Genomic DNA, 18851 nt, shown 5'->3' with positions numbered 1-18851 from the left:
TTTGTTCTGCCATGATTACAAGCTTTGGAGCGAAGTGTTCTCAGGTGTGTGGATGCTGTTTATAGATACTTCGGTGGTGTAAGCAGCCTAATGCAAGAGACTGACGGCTGCTTGAAACCAGATTTAATAGTTATACGGTAGCAGTTCTCTTTTCTTCTATAAAAGCCATAATACCATAAAGTAGCTACTACAGTTGGATTAGATATCAGGAGCTGTGTGGTGGCCCATAAAAAGTTCATGATTTTTTTTCAGGGACTGTAAAATTGTGACTTGAATTTCAGTTGTATGAATTCCTTGCCCTTTGATGGCTTGGGCGGTGGGGTGGGGGAGATATCCCTTGTAAATCCATCATGCATAGAAGCCAGCTCTACTATATATATGTATGTATGTATGTATGTATGTATGTATGCATGCATGCATGCATGCATGCATATATATATGTGTGTGTGTGTGTGTGTGTGAATTTAAAGTTACACAAATACAACACACACACACACACACACACACACATATATATATAAATGATAGATAGATAGAGAGAGAGAGAGAGATAATAGAGAGATAGATACTAGATAGATGATAGATGATAGATAGATAGTAGAGAGATAGATAAATACTAAGATGATAGATAGATAGATAGATAGATAGATAGATAGATAGATAGATAGATAGATAGATAGATGATAGATGATAGATGATAGATAGATAATAGAGAGATAGATACTAGATAGATGATAGATAGATAGATAGATAGATAGATAGATAGATAGAGATAAATAGATAGTAGATATATATGTTTTGTTTTATTTGTGCTGATAAATAAATAAATAAAAATCTGATAGATAGATAGATAGATAGATAGATAGATAGATAGATAGAGATAAATAGATAGTAGAAAGATATATATATGTGTGTGTGTGTGTGTGTGTGTTTTGTTTTGTTTTATTTGTGCTGATAAATAAATAAATAAAAATCAGATAGATAGATAGATAGATAGATAGATATAAATAGATAGTAGAAAGATATATATATATATATATATATATATATATATATATATATATATATATATATATATATATATATAATATTTGTGTTTTGTTTTGTTTTATTTGTGCTGATAAATAAATAAATAAAAATCTTATATAGATAGATGATAGATAGATAGATAGATAGATAGATAGATAGATAGATAGATAGATAGATAGTGTCACAACCCCTGGTATGCCCCAATTATGGGAGGAAGCTAACTTCAGCTGATGAGGAGAGCGACCGGCACATTATGCACATGCACAGAATGTGCGGCACCTGCGCAACCTCCACCGAGCAACTGGGTGTCGCAGTGCGGTGGTGTGCGCATGCACACACAGTGCAGGTGCCCATCTAGGACGCCCGGCCCCATGCACAGTGTACCAGCTGCGACGGGGTCTGGAACCCACCACTGGTCCGCACCATCTTCTTTGCATGCTTTGGGGAGGAAGGGTCCCACGCCAGGACTATATGTTTCTATCCCCAAAAGCTTGTGCAGCCCTGCAGTCAACCTGATTCTTTCCACCACAACTGTGGCATTAAGCCAAACCCTGGCAAATTACCTTATGGATTCTGAATCCGATTGTATTGTATTTCTTCCCAACACCAAGTATTTGGCAGCAGGCTGTATCCCCCTCTCATCCCAAAATTATTACCATCTTCCAGCTTGATGTGTAAAGTGGAAGGAACTCACTTAGCAGGAATCGGAGAAGAGGCAGGAGAAAATCCACAGGCCTTTTGCCTAAGCCTATTTCTGGGAACAATAATAATTTTGCGATCCCTCTTAAGCCTGCATGTCAATTTATTGATGGTCTTTTGCTGCCACCTGGTGCATGGAGATAGAATTGTTGAGCTCTCGTTTTCTCTTGGTACCCAATTCGAGGGTTTGTTGTACAGTAGTTGTAAAGCAGGGATGTCAAACTCAGTTTCATTGAGGGCCGCATCAGGGTTGTGTTTGACCTGGGGGGGCTGGGAGGGGGCATGACTGACCTCGGGCGGGGGGCTGGGAGAGGGCATGATGGGCAAGGTCAGCTCAACGTCACTCATCGAGGCTCCGTTTCCAACCACAACGGCCTCCAGCAGCCCTCTGCCAGTGGAAACAGAGCCCAAACTCGTGGTCTTTGTGGCTGGAAATGAAGCTCAGGATGCCTGTGTGTGGCTCTCCTGAGCTTTGTTTTCGTTGGCCGAGGGCTGCAGGAGGCCATTGTGACTGGAAATGGAGCTCAGGAGTCCTGTGTGTGGCCCTCCTGAGCTCCGTTTTCACTGGCAGAGAGCTGCAGGAGGCTGTCTGGCTGGAAACGGAGCTCAGGAGGGCTGCGTGTTGCCCTTCCAAGCTCCATTTTCACTGGAAGAGGGACCATTGGCCAGTCCTTCGCTGTTTCCAGGGCAGACCCACGGGCCAGATCTAAGCACTCTAGGCCGGATCTGGCCCATGGACTTTGAGTTTGATACCCCTGTAGTAAAGTGATAGCTTCCCAACTGCGCAAGTATAATCCCTGTGTACAATGTGTAATGCACTGTCTGTTTTCTGCTTGTTCTGTCATGACAGGGTAAATATAGTTGTACTAGATTGCCAATTGAGAAAGGGCAGCCTTTTGTGGGTGGTCTCCATTCTTTGCAACCCACATCTGCCAAATAGAGATTAAGATTTTGTGGGCTTTTTCAGTAGCCTTAACTGCTGACTTGTCCCTGTTTTTATTTCAGTGTTCAGATCAAGATCTTAATAACTAGCTTTAATTTTAGCTTTATATTTTTTATTGCGCTCTGTCATGGGAATTTTGGTAGTGAAAGGTAGAACAAGTTAAAACAAGTCAGCATGTTAATGAGGACAGTTGGTGTAATTTTTAAATGCTCGGCAACTTAAAAAAACTTGGAACAAGGTTTCTCAGCATTGGCACTAGCTACTTGGTGAAGCCTATGTTAGGAATATAATCTAACGGTTAGGTTGGCCAATCAGCCATAAGAGGGAGCCGGAATGACTGTTAGCTCTCTGATTGTTAGATGCTGGGCTGATCTGATCTGAGTGTTTTGGAAGCTGGCTGTTAGAAAGTGCCGTGAGCTATTGTAAGTTTTGCAACTGTTAGCAAACTTTGAGTACTGAACTGATTATATGATACTGGACTATGTTATTTGGATTATCCCTTAACTGAAAGACATTGATGACTGACTGACTTATCAGCATATGACTTGGACTGTTTGATGGACTCTGATACCTCTATTTCCACAAAAGTAAAAGCCTATTTAAACTGCAGTGTCTCTGTATGCTGGTTTGTGTGTTCTCCAACACAACTCTCACAACGCTTCTCTGAACGCACTCGATCTCCCAACAGGGAGCTTACCTAACAGCCTATAAAGAGCAGATAGAAGGAATTGAATCAAACATAAGGTCTTGCCCCAGCAGACCCCTCAAGAAGGCAGAACTCTTGAAACAAGCAGCATTTCAAAAGGAACTTTTATTGAGAGACAGTGATAGCAAAGAGAATAGGCAGGATCTGAAGTCCCCACGCTAAAACCAGAGGTGGGTTCCTACCTATTCGGTCCAGTTCGGCTGAATAGGTATTAACTCCGGTGGACACATGGCCATACCAGTTTTATCCTTGGTGACGCCACCTTGATTTTCTGTTCAGCACATGCGCAGAACAATATTCATTGAAAAAATGTAATTTTTATTCCTTTTTTTAATGTTGTGCGCATGTACAGATCGTTTTAAATGCAAATGTGCACACACACAAAATTTTTAGAACGCTGAACCAGTAGTAATGGCAGCCGGAACACACCCCTGGCTAAAACGTTAGGTTAAAAGTTACTTGGGCAATCGTGAGCCAATCACCAGATGTTGAGTTGCTGTAAGAACTTTAGGCTGGGAAGGTGATAAGAAGTTGCTGTGCTCTCATCTTTTTTGGAGCTGAGTCAAAACAGATGGCCCCAAACCAGAGGTGGGTTGCTCCTGGTTTGACTAGGTTTAGCCAAACCGGTAGTGATAATCTGGCCTAGGTTGCAGAACCCAGGCTGGCCATGCCCCCAAACTGGTTCTCCATTGGTGTTGCTGGCATCTTGTTTACTGGTTTTTAATGGTCTTTATGCATGTGAACTGCGCATGCCCAAGCAACGCACAGCTAGTGCACGTGCGTGCAAAGTGGGAAGCGCATGGGGAAAACGTGTGTGTGAGCAATTTGGTACCGGTTCGTGTAGAAACCCACCTCTGCCCCAAACCCCCTCCTCCCTATCCCAGGGTGATACATCAAAGAAAAGAAAGACCAAAGCAGGTGAGAGGTCATAAAAAAGCCATTCCACTAGAATGGCAGCATCCCAATAGGGATCTATTGGGGACCTGATATCAATGTTCACATAATCCTTTGCACGCATCCCCTTAGATGCTATCTAAATGATTTTTGTACAAATTTCAGCCATTCTGATTTGGACAAAAACTGGTATTGTAAATTCTCTGGGACAGCGTCTATCAATCAGTTGCACTGTAGTGTAGCGGTGAGCTATTGTACAGGAAACATTTATTTCACTAAAAAAGGTAATAATTCCGTAGGAGGGAAGGAATGAGATTAAGGGCCCAAATCTTTTAGGATTTTATTTTATTTATATTTTAGGAATGAAATTGCTGAAAACCTGTATGATGTGATAATGGCAAAATTTCAGACATGTTAAAACTACTGTGTGATTTTGTTGTTTGTTGGCATTCAATTCCTAAAAATGGAATTATTTTTCTAAATGTGGCTTAGCCATTTAGATCAGACTGCAGAAAACACCATTGGGTCTGTTATCTTCATTCCTACTTTTTCCTCTCTGCATCTCCTGTTTCATGCCAACTTTTTCTGATTGCTAGAAATTCTTGTGTCCTCAATTCCATATTAAAATGAGTTTTTGCTCCATTCAGGCATGGTTCCTGTATCAGGCACTGAGGAAGAAGAGGTGACAGATCCCAATGGGGAGACACTCACTATCCTTGCAAAATTCCAGCCTCTGTTGATGGAAACCATGACAAAGAGCAAAGATGGCTTCCTTGGTGTGAGTAGCACGTGTTTTTTAAAAAAAATATTTTTATTATTTACATAGGAGTATATCGAACACAGTGTGACCGTCCTGGCATTTCATCCACCATAGAAACCAAAGGGAAAGACAAATAACATATATACTACTTACACAGTGCTATTATTTTTGACCAACGTATTCATTCTAATACATATATAATATCTCATTCCAGGTCTATTAGCCTAATTTTTTCGTGTTCCGACTCCCACCTCGTGTTTCCAGCCATTGATAAAATCTATTCCATGTGTACAACTTTCCCAGCTGGCTTCTGGCAAGCAGAGTCATTTCACTTAACAACAAATCAATTAACTACAGTGATTTGTTTAACAACCATGCGGGGGGGGGGGGGGACGGGTCCTAAAATCAGGCAAAACTCACTCAACAACCACCTTGGTTAGCAATGGAAATTCTGGCCCCAATTGTGTTTGCAAGTTGAGGAGTACTTGCATTCTCTTAAAAACTAGGTTTGCTTATTAATAGGCCTGCTTCTTTCTTCAGATTTCCCATGTGGCCTTTACTGGGCTCCGCAACTGGACAGCTCCTGCTTCACCCCTGAGTATGATGTTTGCTCAGCAATTCAAGTCCTTTCTTCCCCCAAAGAATAAGTTGGAACTTGGTGACACTTGGTGGATCATTCCCAGTGAGCTAAACATCTTTACCGGATATCTTCCCAATAATCGTTTCTATCCTCCAGCTCCCAAGGGCAAAGAGGTAAAGTATTATGCTTCCTTAATGAGGAAGAGAAAATAATATTTGCAATTGTTGAGTGGAGCTATCTGGAATTTGATACAACAGTGAAGTTGTTGGTTCTTACTAAAAGGGTAATTCGACATCTTTAATTTTGTTTATTGAGAAGTGGAATTTTTAAAAAATATATTTATTTATTTAGTTTGTCACTCATGTACAAGATAACAGGGATAAGAATAAACATGGACATGAACACAGGAAATGGGTACAAATAAATGGGGACAGTAGGACAGGGACATTAGGCATGCTGGTGCACTTAGGCACGCCCCTACTGACCTCTTAAGAATGGGGTGAGGTCAACAGTAGACAGTTTAAAGTTGAAGTTATGGGGGTTTAAGGATGTAACAGCAGAGTCAGATAGAGCATTCCAGGCGTTGACCACTCTGTTGCTGAAGACGTATTTTCTGCAACTGAGTTTGTATCTATTGTTGCCTGTGTATTATTGCGGTTGAAGCTGAAGTAGTCATTGACAGGTAAGACATTGTAGCAGACAATTTTGTGTACTACGCTTAGGTCAGACTGTAAGCGCCGTAGTTCCAGGTTGTCCAAGCCCAAAATTTGAAGCCGGGTAGCATAAGGGATTCTATTGTGAGTGGAGGACTCTTGTCGTGAAATACCTCTGGACTCGTTCAATTGTATTAATGTCCGATATACAGTCTGGATTCCAGGCAGATGAGCTGTATTCGAGGATTGGTCTAGCAAAATTTTTGTATGCCCTAGTTTGCAGTACAACCTTACCAGAGAAGAAGCTTTGCAAAATTAGATTAACATCTCTTAATGCCTTTTTGGCAATGCTGTTACAGTGAGCTCTGGCACTTAGCTCATTTGATATGAGTCCTTCAAGGTCCTTGACAGAGTATTTCTGAACTCTGTGTATATAACAGTGTTTCTCAGTCTTAGAAACTTCAAGCCCTTTGGATTTCAACTCCCAGAATTTCCCATCCAGCATGCTGGGGAATAGAAAGTAGCAAGAAAGCCTGCTGGCTGGGGAATTCTGGGATTTTGAAGTTCACATGTTCTAAAGTCACAGAGATTGAAAAACACCAGGGTACAAGTGGATTCATTAAATCCAGTCCCTGCAAAAGTCACTTCAGAGGAAAGCTTTGGAAAGAGGGAGAAGGGGGAGAGAAAGCAATGGTATTTTAGTGCAGTACTTTCTGAGTCACAGAAAGAAATATTGCGGATCAATAGAGCACAAAGTAGAAATGCAGTGCAAATGGGCAGATCAATTTCCTGTCCTTGGCAGCTGCCCATTGGAATATTGGCTAGCGTGTATTAAAGACCAAAACCACTGTGATTACTATAACAAATATTCAGTAATGACGGGAGCTATAAATTATTGAAAGGAGCAAAGAAATGGGAGGGAAAGCAAAGAACCTGAGATACCTATTGTTGAGGGACATTTATCTCTAGTGAGGAGAGGCAGCTGGAGTATGTTCCCTGTCAGAGAGAGACAATGTGAGGGGAGATTTAATAACTCTCTTCAAGAACCTGACAGGTAACTTACACCAAGGATTTCAAGATAGTTATTTCAGAATGCAGTCAGTAGAGGTGCTAAGATTCTGTAATTCTTGGCTTATCCTGCCCTGGAAACAGGCGATAGATCACAGGCTGAGCTCTTATGGGCTCTCACTGGTATTCTTAATGTCCCTAGGCTTTGACCAAGCAAAGCAAGTAGTAATCAATAGAATGAAGGACATGAAGTTCTAAGAAGAACTAAATAGATTGCCTCTCTACAGTAGGGACAGAATCAAACAGAGTGTGTGGGAATTGGCAAGATATCTAAATGATCTGATCTTCCCAAAACAAAGAATAGCTTTCTTCAGATCCAGATTTAGCATTCTTCCTTCAGCACTCCTCCAGGGCAGGTATAAGAGAACACCAATAGCAGTTATGTATATGTGGTAAAGAAGAAGTTGAAGATATCTCCCATGTTCTATTATACTGTGAGTTATACAGAGTTTATAGGTCAGCATATATCCTCCCCTTACTAGAGAGATTGCCAGGGAGGGCAGACAATTTTTATGGAGGCTTTCTCCTCCAGGACTCAAACCCATGCAGTGCCAAAATTCTGTGTTGCTGCAATGTCCACAAGAAAAAAATTGGTTACAGAATTATAGCTGTCAACTTGTACCAACTTTTGGGAGATATCTCTAACAATTTTTGGAACAATATCTTTACTCACATATTTATCGGCTTTCCCCCGTGTAAACTAGGGAGTGACCCTAACAGTTTGAGAACGTGCATTTTCTTAAAAGGGATGTTATTATCCACTATTAATGTCAGTACCCTTTTTTTTAATATATTGCAAAAAGTGATGTCTATTGCTGGTCTATGACTGTAATAAAGATGTATTCTATTCTATTCTTGGCTTATCCTTTCAGAGGCTATTATTCATTTTCAGGTCATACCTCCTTATATCTTTTCCTTTTAGGTCATCATTCACAAGCTCTTGAGTATGTTCCACCCGCGGCCATTTGTGAAAACTCGTTTTGCTCCTCAGGGAGCAGTGGCCTGTATTCAAGCTGTAGCAGATTTCTACTACAAAATAGCCTTCAGGTAAAGTAAAGGTAAAGATATCCCCTGACCTGTCATATTCGACCCTAGGGGGCAGTTCTCGTGTCCATTTCTTAGCTGATGGAGCCTGCATTGTGCAAAGACATACATAAATAAATAGAATATAGAATAACAGAGTTGGAAGGGACCTTGGAGGTCTTCTAGTCCAAACCCATGCTTATGCAGGAAACCCTACATCACTTCCTACAAATGGTTGTCCAACGTCTTCTTAAAAACTTCCACAGTTGGAGCATTCACAACTTCTGGAGGCAAGTTGTTCCACTGATTTATTGCTCTAACAGGAAATTTCTCCTCAGTTCTAGGTTGCTTCTCTCCTTGATTAGTTTCCACCCATTGCTTCTTGTTCTGCCCTCAGGTGCTTTGGAGAATAGTTTGACACCCTCTTCTTTGTGGCAGCCCCTGAGATATCGGAAGACTGCTATCATGTCTCCCCTGGTCCTTCTTTTCATTCAACTAGACATACCCAGTTGCTTGCAACAGTCCTTCATAGGTTTTAGCCTCCAGTCCCTTATCATCTTTGTTGTTCTTCTCTGCACTAGAGTCTCCACATCAGAGTAGACTCTTTCTAGTCTCAACATTGTTTTTACATTGTAGTGACCAAAAACTTGATGCAGTATTCCAAGTGTGGCCTTATCAAGGCATTATAAAGTGGTATTGACACTTCACATGATCTTCATTCTATCCTTCTATTAATGCAACCTAGGACTGTGTGGGCTTTTTGGCAGCTGCTGCACACTGCTGGCTCATATTTAAATGATTGTCCACTAGGACTCCAAGATCCCTCTCACAGTTGCTACTATTGAGCAAGGTACCACATATACTGAACCTGTGCATTTTGCCTGTGTACCACATATACTGTGCCTGTGCATCAAGGTGCACAGAACTCTGTTACCTTCCCGCCAAAGTGGTACCTATTTATCTGCTCACATTTGCATGCTTTTGAAGTGCAGAAGATGGGCAGAAGATGGGGCAAGGAACAGGAGTGCTGCCCTTGGATGTGGAACCTGGGTTGTCAGCTTTCCAGCTGATAAGCTCAGCTTCTTTAACAAGTTGGGGGTTTTGTTACCAGAAAAGAAAATTTGTAGAAGTTACATAGCTTGTAGAAGATATTTTGGGAATGAAGAAAGATTTATCCCCTTGTTGGGCTTGTTTTTAAATAATGAAAAAGAGAGCCGGTATTTTTATAAACAATTGTGTTCAATTTCTGACTTAGGCACTCTGGGTGGTCGAGCTGTTCTGACCCAGGCTTCCATAAAAAGCAAGAAGCAGAGTCTTAGTCCCGGCAAAACCCCTTTTATTTACATGACTGTGAATTCCTTTCATTCACAGTCCGCAAGTCTTAGCAAACAGTCTTTCAAAGGAATGTTTATCAACACGAACCTTATCTCGTTTGGAGAGCTGCCAAATAACTAGTTTCCAAATGCAGGGCAAGGCAAAACTTGGCACAGAGAGTCTTATAGTCACAAACAGAACTTTCTACTCTTGAAATGACCGAAAGAACAAATTGTTTCCTGCAAAAGCCCACTCCCCATTCGCTCCTCTTTTGTTTCCTATGGGAGGGGCCAATCACCTCCAAGGTGTACTCTAAAGTCGACCCTGCTGTCTTAGTTGTAGTTGTCTTCTGGCAGCTCTGCGCATGCGCACACTGGGAACAGGCTCTAGCTGTTTCTCTGCCTCACTGCTGTCTAGCTCCCTCTCTGCCTCCTTCTGAGCTTTTCTCTACCCCTAGAACTAACAGATAATAGTTCCCCAAGAGAAGAAAGGCCATATTCAGTGTGGGGCATGGAAGGAATAGGTGTGCAAGTATGTAAGGGTAGTTCTGAGCAGAAAGTGTGTTTGGTGCAACTGCAGGTGGAACCATTTCATCCTGTTGCTTAGAACTATCTAAAGCAGGGGTGTCAAACTCGGGGCATCACAACGTCATCACGTGATGTATCAGGACTTCCCCCCCCCTTCACTAAACTGGGCAGGGGCGGGGCCATCATGTGACAAATCCACCCCACAGGTCGCAAGTTTGACACCACTGATCTAAAGGAAAGACACCAAGGAATGTACATTATATACGTGACTCCATGACCTCGATTCATGAACCGACCCCTTTCCAAAGTTACAGCCAATCTGAATTGTTGGCCATCTGTTTTCCCTGAATGCTTTTCCTGTCAAACTGAGAACTGATGACCTTGCTGAAATTTTTTTTTAAAGCTTTTGTTTTTCATGGTAGATAGATATAAGGTGTGGGTTTTTTTGAAGTTTGTGATCTGTTTGATGTTTATGTTCTATTTCAATGGCTAAGAGTCTTCAGTATTGAAGGCTCTTAAAATGTAATCATCAATAAAGAAGGTCCAGTCGGTTTAACTTTTAATTCCAAGTTAAATTTAGCTTTCTTTGTCCCGAACAGATTGAATTGTTGGGGTGTGAATTCCTCCCACAGTGCCATTTAAAGACCATGTATTTTAAAGGCCTTCTGTTGCTGGCTTGTCAGATCGAGAATAATGGTCCTTGCGGACTGGTTCCTCAACAGGAGAACAGTTGTTCTAAACTCAATGTAGGAACAGTCCTGCACTAACGTTGCTCATTGGAATCATGTGTTACTTATTGGTACAGACAAGCAGTTCCCATGTGGGAGGGAGTGTTTCATGTTCCAGTGAAATTGATTACCTTCTCAGCTGAGCACCTAGCCAACCTGCTTTGCATGGAAATAGACTCTGATTGGCATCTCCAAAAAGGTCTGTCAAAAATTCCAGCCAGATATTTAGGAGAGTGCCAGTCCTTGTACAGCCAACAATACTGAGTAACCATTTAGTTTCCCACTTTATAAGACAGGGGTCTCCAACCTTGGCAACTTTAATCCTGGAGGACTTCAACTTCCAGAATTCCCCAGCCAGCAATTCTGGAAGTTGAAGTCCTCCAGGCTTAAAGTTGCCAAGGTCGGAGACCCCTGTCTTAGAAAGTGGGAACCTTCGTTCAGTCATTTAGATCTGCTATTGATAATGTTTGTCCATCGTGTTCAAAGAGGACCTTGATATCTAACAGGTTGTGGGCCATCCATGATGTGTCTGCAGGTGGCTAGTAAGGCCTATATGGGCACCAAATGTCCTGCCACATGTCTTAGCAGAAATGTGTGGGCACTACTGTTGTAGCATTTGCAGCTCTGTCTTTGCGGAGTGCCTCGCTTCTCTTGTGCTATGGTTGTCCTTCTGTCCTCAGATGCCTGGCAGCCTTGGTGGATCAGCGTGTGCCACGTGGATTGATCTTGTGCCAGGGTTTCCCAGGGGGTGGTGTCAATTTCCAGGGACTTGAAGAAGGCTTCCAATGTGTCTTTGCATCACTTCCTTTGTCCCTGTGCGATCACTTTCCTTGAGACAGCTCACCATAGAGGGGCTGTTTGGGGATGCGATAGTCTGGCATCCTTGCAACATGGTCTGCCCAGCATCTCTGGGTTTTCATCAGCAGGGTGTGACTGGATGGCAGGCCTGCTCTGGAGAGGACTTCTGTGTCCAGTGCCTTGTCCTGCCACCGTATCCTCAGAATTCTATGGTGGCAGGTCGTGTGGAGGTGATTCAAATGCCTAGTGTGCCCCCTGTATACAGTCCAAGTCTCACTGGCATACATCAGGATAGTTAGCACTGCTGCTTGGTAGACTTTAAGCTTTGTGCCAAGGCTTATCCCACGGCGGTACCACACATTGGTCAGTAGTCTGCCAAATGAAGAGCTTGCCTTGGTGATTCCGAAGTTGACCTCAATGACAAAAGTGACCATCGATCTACTATACCTAAGCATGACGAGTTTGACGTGTCATTTTTGCAATTATGGGTATGTGACTGGCTTTGTTACACATTCCTCAGGAAGTTCTGTGACCTGCTATAACTCCTGGATCTGGATGGATTTGCACTTATAAATCTTTTCCCAGGGGAGATCAAGCTAAGTGACCGATGAGAAATAGACGGTGCAGTTTATTAACTCAGAATGTGCCTAACAAGAGAGCTAATGTTTCATGGATGAGAACATAGAACTCGGCTTAATATTTAATAGGCCGTTAAAAATAGAAAGAAAACACAAAGTTACAATTACATGCTTTATGTAGAAATGTTTTCATTCTATTTTGGGTCCCCGCAGATGCTACCAACTCCATTTAAAACAATCAAATCAAATCAAATCCATTTAAAATAACAAATACAATCATTAAATTAAATTAAAATAATAAAACACAATCATTTTTAAATACACATAGTGCAGAGTAGGAGCTTTAAAAAACACCTCCTTATAGGCAAAGTCTTCTTTTATGTTTTGAAGGCGAGAAGCGCCATCAATATTGTATGTATGAGAGGCAGACTATCCCACCCTGTTAATTATTTAGTATTAATGCCAATGCTGGGAATTTACCATAGTGGCAAACGGGAAGCTTCTGCAGCTGTCTAAGCCAATATAGATGCATGTCTTGGTAAATGAATCACGTGAAGAATTCCACTGTTTAGCCCGGGGGTCACCAACCTTTTGGACCTCAGGGACCACTAAATTCATACTTTAAAATCCCGCGGACCACTAATATGATCTGCCTAATGACTGGCTGGGTGAGTATGGCAAGGTGGTTGTGTGACTGGGGGGTGGGTGGCCAACTCGATGTCATGTCGAGGGGGTGCTTTGCCAGCCTCTACTTGCCCCTCCCCACCTAGCCTCCACTCCACACCTGAGCTGTTTAGGGCCCCAACAGGAAGCAGTTGTTGGAGCTAAGCAGCCACCACGAGAAAGAGTTGGCAAAACAGCTGGCTCAGTTCAAATTGGATCTGGCTGAGAAGGAGGCTCAGCAGAAACACCTCACTGAGGACTACAAGCAGTGGGTATCCAAGCAGAGAGAAGACCTGCAGGAGTACAAGGCCAGGTACCGATGCCTGGAGACTCAGCAGGCTGAGATGGCCAGCCAGTTCCAGGCCATGATGCAGTCCCACTGGAACAAGGCCCTCCAGCTCTTTACCATCATTGGTGCTTCCCTCCAGCCTTTGCCCAAAGCCCTGCACCAGGAGGCCGAAGCAGATCCCCAAGTTGGCATTTCCCCCCCCCCCCTCCAATCTGCACAAAAAGACCACAAAGGGGGAGACTCTCTACAGCAAGACAAACATTCATTGCACGTATCTGGCCCAGGGGGCATAGTTTGAGGACCCTTGATTTAGTGCAATTTTAAAAATGCAAAAAAAAAATCTGCAGACCACCAAAATTTTCTCACGAATGACAGTTGATGACCGCTGGCTTAGCCACTTCTTGCTCATTTACAATAACCCAAAATTCTTTTGGTTTACTAGGATGTATGAATGCAGTCATCTTTATTTGGTGCAGATGAGGGAGGATTAATTTTGTGAAAATAAAGGGCTTAACTTCATTAGGACACAACAGCTAATTGTTCTTTTTTGGTTTCAGAATCCATGGAGAATTCCAACTGAATGAGCCTCCAAATTTCCCATTCTGGTTTTCTCCTGCCCAATTCACAGGCTACATTATCCTCTCAAAGGATTCTTCCCATGTTCGAGAGTTCAAGCTATTTGTCCCTAATAACAGGTAAGCTGCTCCAGTTTCCAGTAGCACTGATCAAGTGTTCTGACCGATGCTTCCAAGAGCATGAAGCAAACTCCTTGTCCTGACAAAAAAAACTTTTATTAATTTACTGTGAATTCTGCTCATTCACATCCAACAAAGTCTTTCAAAAGAGGATTTACAGTCACAGACCTTATCTGGCAAAACTTGGCAAAGAGAGTCAAAAACCAATTAAGCGAACTAATTGTCTCCTGCAAACTCCACTCCCCTTTCAGCTCTGACCTTCCCCCCAAATTGTCCCCTATTCTTTAGCTGTTCCCTTCATCTGGGAACTCTGCCGCATGCGCACACTTCTGGCACTGACCTATTGCCAGAAGAAGGTGAAACTTGGAGAGGGATAAGATTCTGGAATGTCCATATGGCCTTTCAAGCAAATTGCAATCAATTTTTTTTAACAAGATCTTGCCTTGTTGTCAATGTATTCCATATATTTCTAAATGCTATGTTTGGTAATTGCCCTCTTCCCTTTCTCATGGGTGCCCTGCTTCATGTGAATGAAAGTTTCTGGCCTTGTTGAATGCAGCTTTCCCATTTTCCTAATGACTGTGAATTTTCCCCCCCCATCAGGTCCCTCAATGTAGATATGGAATGGTTATACGGTGCCTTAGAAAGCAGCAACATGGAGGTGGATATAGGATACTTACCTCAGGTCTGTAGCAAGTGTGAACTAATCCTCTATGTATGTGCATAGACTTTCTTATTATTTTTCAATTAACAAGAACTCTCAGTCTTTTCCAACTTAGTCTGGATCATCTTTCCATAAAATGTTGGCTAAGAAATAGGAGAGTCCTTTTCCAGCTATTCCATAGTGATTGCATTTACTGTTTAATGTAGCTATTGAAACAACCCCGATTCAGAAGAAATGGTAATAAAGAAAATATTAGACTGTGCCGAAATGGACAGGCTAACGATGGAAGTTAAAGGAAAAACAGAATATTACTCAATATGTGACTTAGGGTATAAATGGCTGGATAATAGGTGCAGAGATTAGAAAATCAACAATGAAAGAAAATTACCAAATTAGAAACAAATACAGGTATAAAAATATACATAAGAATATATATTGTAAGCAATAGTATTCTCGGACTGTATGCGACAATAAATTAAAATGTATAGAGAGATAAAGGTATAGAATGTTATGACACAATAATGGAAATTATGGACATAACTATGTTGTACAATATCATGTATTTAAAAAGAGATTATACCATGTTTCCCCGAAAATAAGACCTCCCCAGATAATAAACCCAATCAGGCTTTTAGCTAAAATAAGCCTTCCCCCAAAATATTACAACACAGCAGCAGCCATGAAGTGACCACGCTCGCCGCCTCCTGCACCTCAAAAATAATAAGACCTCCCCCAAAATAAGGCCAAGGACCCTGTCTTATTTTCAGGGAAACACAGTACTATATGATTAAGAGAATAACAGTTACTATTAGGTGTATAACACCATGTATATAATTAAAAAAGACTTGATACAACCAGTATACCACTGTTGCAAAATTGAAATTGTGATGTAGAATAAGTGGAAAATGTACAATAAAAATATTTATTAAAAAAAAGAAAGAAACAACCCCTCTTCTGGGTGTCTGAAATAGATTACATCATAAGGCAATCAAATACCACTTTGGTATCCCCAAAAGGTCTTATGTCCCTGTTGCTTCGCAGATGGAGCTGGAGTCTCTGGGACCATCTACCCCCTCAGTGATTCATGATGAAAATGGGAATGTGATTGACAGCAGAGAAGGAGAACCAATTCAGTTTATTTTTGAAGACATTTCCTGGCAGAGAGAAATAAGCTGGGAAGAAGCATCTGGGAAACTGGAAGTGGTCATGTATCCATTTAAGAAAGTATGTAAAGAGTTTGACATCCTCTCAAACGTGATTAAATAATTATGACCATGCTCTAAGGAATTAAAGTAATAAACTATGCAGGCCGTATACCAGTAGTGAAAGTGACTTAACCCACTAACAAAACAAGCAGCTCTTTTAGCCAAAACTCACAGTACACAGTACATTGTTTTTGATACATGCTTGGAAGTACTGGTTGAGGTCCCAGTGGAATCTGGATCTCTTAGAATAAATGGTGTTTTTAATGGCTGTATCTTCTCTCCTTCCCCTTATCCAAATCCCTGATGCCATGGTGAAAGAGGCAAGCGACAGAAATGTTTCTAGGAGCTTCTTATCAGCAGGGAACACAAAGCCTGTGTGTAACTCAGGAGCTTGAAACAAAGTGAATTTATAGCTCAAAATATGAAATGTTAGGCAGCTCTCGTAACAGAGCTCCCCCTCCACTGAACTGGGGGTGGATTCCAGGAGAAAATGAAATCAAAACAAAAGCTGGTGGGAACTTGAGCAATTGAGTCATTTTAAAACATTTGTGCATGGTTGGCTCTTAAGCAACACAAGTGCTTTTGGCTCAAGGGTTGTATCAGGCTTTGTGCCATATTAATGGAGCAGTTCAAAAGTGGGTTGGCCAGGACCTAATTTTGGGGTGTGGTTGGGATTTATAGGGGTTGAAAGGGCTCTGTGAGTCTTTGAAGAGATTTGAAGAGAGGCGGCGGCTGCTTCTCCTCCTCCTCCTCCTCCTCCTCCTCCTCCTCCTTCTTTTTCCATATCTGTCATCGGATGTTGGCGATCATGTTGGCAATCCTATTTTTGTCAACAGTTGCATGAAAAAATGCTGTTGAGTTTTGTCCAAACCAGTCCCTTAGGTTTTGAAGCTATGATGTTCTTCTTCTGCCTGGACCACCTTTGCTTTTAATCTTTCCCTGGAGAATTAAGTGAAGGATGCTGTATTTTTCTCGGTGTCACATCCCATGTCCAAAATATTCTAACTTTCGCTTTTTAATGGCTTTGATGATTTCCCTTGGCTGTTCCAGGTGGCTTATCACCAACTCATTTGTGATTTTTGTCAAACCAGCAGACTGACTTAGAGGCTTAGGTGTCTTTTTTACCCTTTAACCACTCCCCAAATACACACACGCACAAAAGGCTGCTGGTTTTGACCTCACCCACTCAAGGATTGCAAAGAAAGTGATAGCCTACAGGGCATGTTTTTTGCATGCTTGTCTTAAGAAGAACATACTTCCTTTCGGAAGGCTTATATAGCAGGGTTGGCCAATTTACAGGCTTATGCATAACGCCAGGTCTCTGTTTAACTTGAAATATGTGACTTCTTCTTAAATGAATTGCGAGGATATTGCATATGAGCAGTTATGTAAATAGTAGTTTAACTTCCCTTGTTGGCATTAGAAGCAGGTTGGGGACTAGTTATTTCCTGAACAGGGAACCACCTGAAAATGTCGCGGTTGTAAATTAAGATGGGAAGTTGAAAAAGATCCCAGAAAAGGCCATTGAGAAAACGACTTAGAGACTACTGCTGAGAAAACACTGTGAATATTCCTAGGAGATTCCCAAAGGTGCTTTCCCCCCCCCAAAAGGCAACTGGACTTCCTTGTTTTTCTTTGAAGACGTTTCACTTCTCATCCAAGAAGCTTCTTCCGCTGTGACTGGATGGTGGGGAATGGAAGGATTTATATTCCTTGCAAACAGCTGGTCATTTGCATCCTTTTATAGAATCGTTGAGGCTACCTGAGTTCCTAGGACAGTGGTGGGGAGCCTTTTTGACATTGAGTGCCCAAATTGCACGCATGCATACCCAAACTGAAAGGGGTGTGCGCGTGAATGTGCATATGCACACACAAGTGCCCAAGTGCAGGCATGCATGCCCGTGTGCAGAAAGCTAGCCGTCGGGAGGTGGGGCATCCCAACCTTGGCAGCGCAGCAAGAGGTAAATTCTTTTTCTTTCCTGAGCTTCTGTCTCGTCATTTACAGGGAAACAGAAGCTCATGGAAGAAAAACAGAGATCTGACCTGGGGCGACATCACACATGCCAGCAGAGAGGGCTCTGTGTGCCACCATCACAGTCCTAGGAGATGAGCGTGATTAGTATCTTTACCTTTAAATAACAGAGCAAGTGAAACCTGCAGAACCTTAGCAGAGTCGGAAGGGACCTTGGAGGTCTTCTAGTCCAACTCCCTGCCTAGGCAGGAAACCGTATACCGTTTCAGACAAATGGCTATCCAACATCGTCTTAAAGACTTCCAGCGTTGGGGCATTCACAACTTCTGGAGGCAAGCTGTTCCACTGATTAATTGTTCTAACGGTCAGGAAATTTCTCCTTAGTTCTAGGTTCATTCTCTCCTTGATTAGTTTCCACCCATTGCTTCTTGTTCTGTTCTCAGTTGCCTTGGAGAATAGCTTGACTCCATCTTCTTTGTGGCAACCCCTGAGGTATTGGAAAACTGCTATCACGTCTCCCCTAGTCCTTCTTTTTATTAAACTAGACCTACCCAGTTCCTGCAACTGTTCTTCATATGTTTTAGCCTCCAGTTCCCTAATCATCTTTGTGGCTCTTCTCTGCACTCTTTCTAGAGGCTCCACATCTTTTCTACATCGTGGCGACCAAGGGTCTTTTATTTTGGGTTTTGGGAGTGGGGGGCTCCTCCCTGAAGTTGCTGTTTTCATTGTTTAAAGGAAACTCCCTTTGAAAGTATCAACAAGCTTTGGTTTTTCTCATAGCCCTGTTGGAGGAGGAAGACTTCACAAAAAAGTCTTTAGTAGTTTGGGAGCACCTTCCACGTGATGTGACATGGGACACAGTGGCTCAGTGGCTAAGACGCTGAGCTTGTTGATCAGAAAGGTTGGCAATTCGGCAGTTTGAATCCCTAGTGCCGCATAACGGAGTGAGCTCCCGTTACTTGTCCCAGCTTCTGCCAACCTAACAGTTTGAAAGCACATAAAAAATGCAAGTAGAAAAACAGGAACCACCTTTGGTGGGAAGGTAACAGCGTTCCATGCGCCT

General features: G+C 42.2%; 1 protein-coding gene across 1 annotated transcript in view; it reads left to right on the top strand.

Annotated features, from left to right (window-relative positions):
* SELENON (selenoprotein N) overlaps positions 1-18851 on the top strand; it is a 41297-nt gene that overhangs the window by 12437 nt on the left and 10009 nt on the right. The window contains exons 3-8 of the mRNA XM_032228574.1: positions 4919-5049; positions 5572-5784; positions 8255-8379; positions 13810-13947; positions 14551-14632; positions 15653-15835. Of these exons, the coding sequence (XP_032084465.1) occupies positions 4919-5049; positions 5572-5784; positions 8255-8379; positions 13810-13947; positions 14551-14632; positions 15653-15835 (872 nt within the window). The remainder of the gene's footprint in view (positions 1-4918; positions 5050-5571; positions 5785-8254; positions 8380-13809; positions 13948-14550; positions 14633-15652; positions 15836-18851) is intronic.

The sequence above is a fragment of the Thamnophis elegans genome, chromosome 12 (assembly GCF_009769535.1).
Source record: "Thamnophis elegans isolate rThaEle1 chromosome 12, rThaEle1.pri, whole genome shotgun sequence".
NCBI classification, from domain to species: domain Eukaryota; kingdom Metazoa; phylum Chordata; class Lepidosauria; order Squamata; family Colubridae; genus Thamnophis; species Thamnophis elegans.
This window is presented reverse-complemented; position numbering and strand designations above follow the sequence as displayed.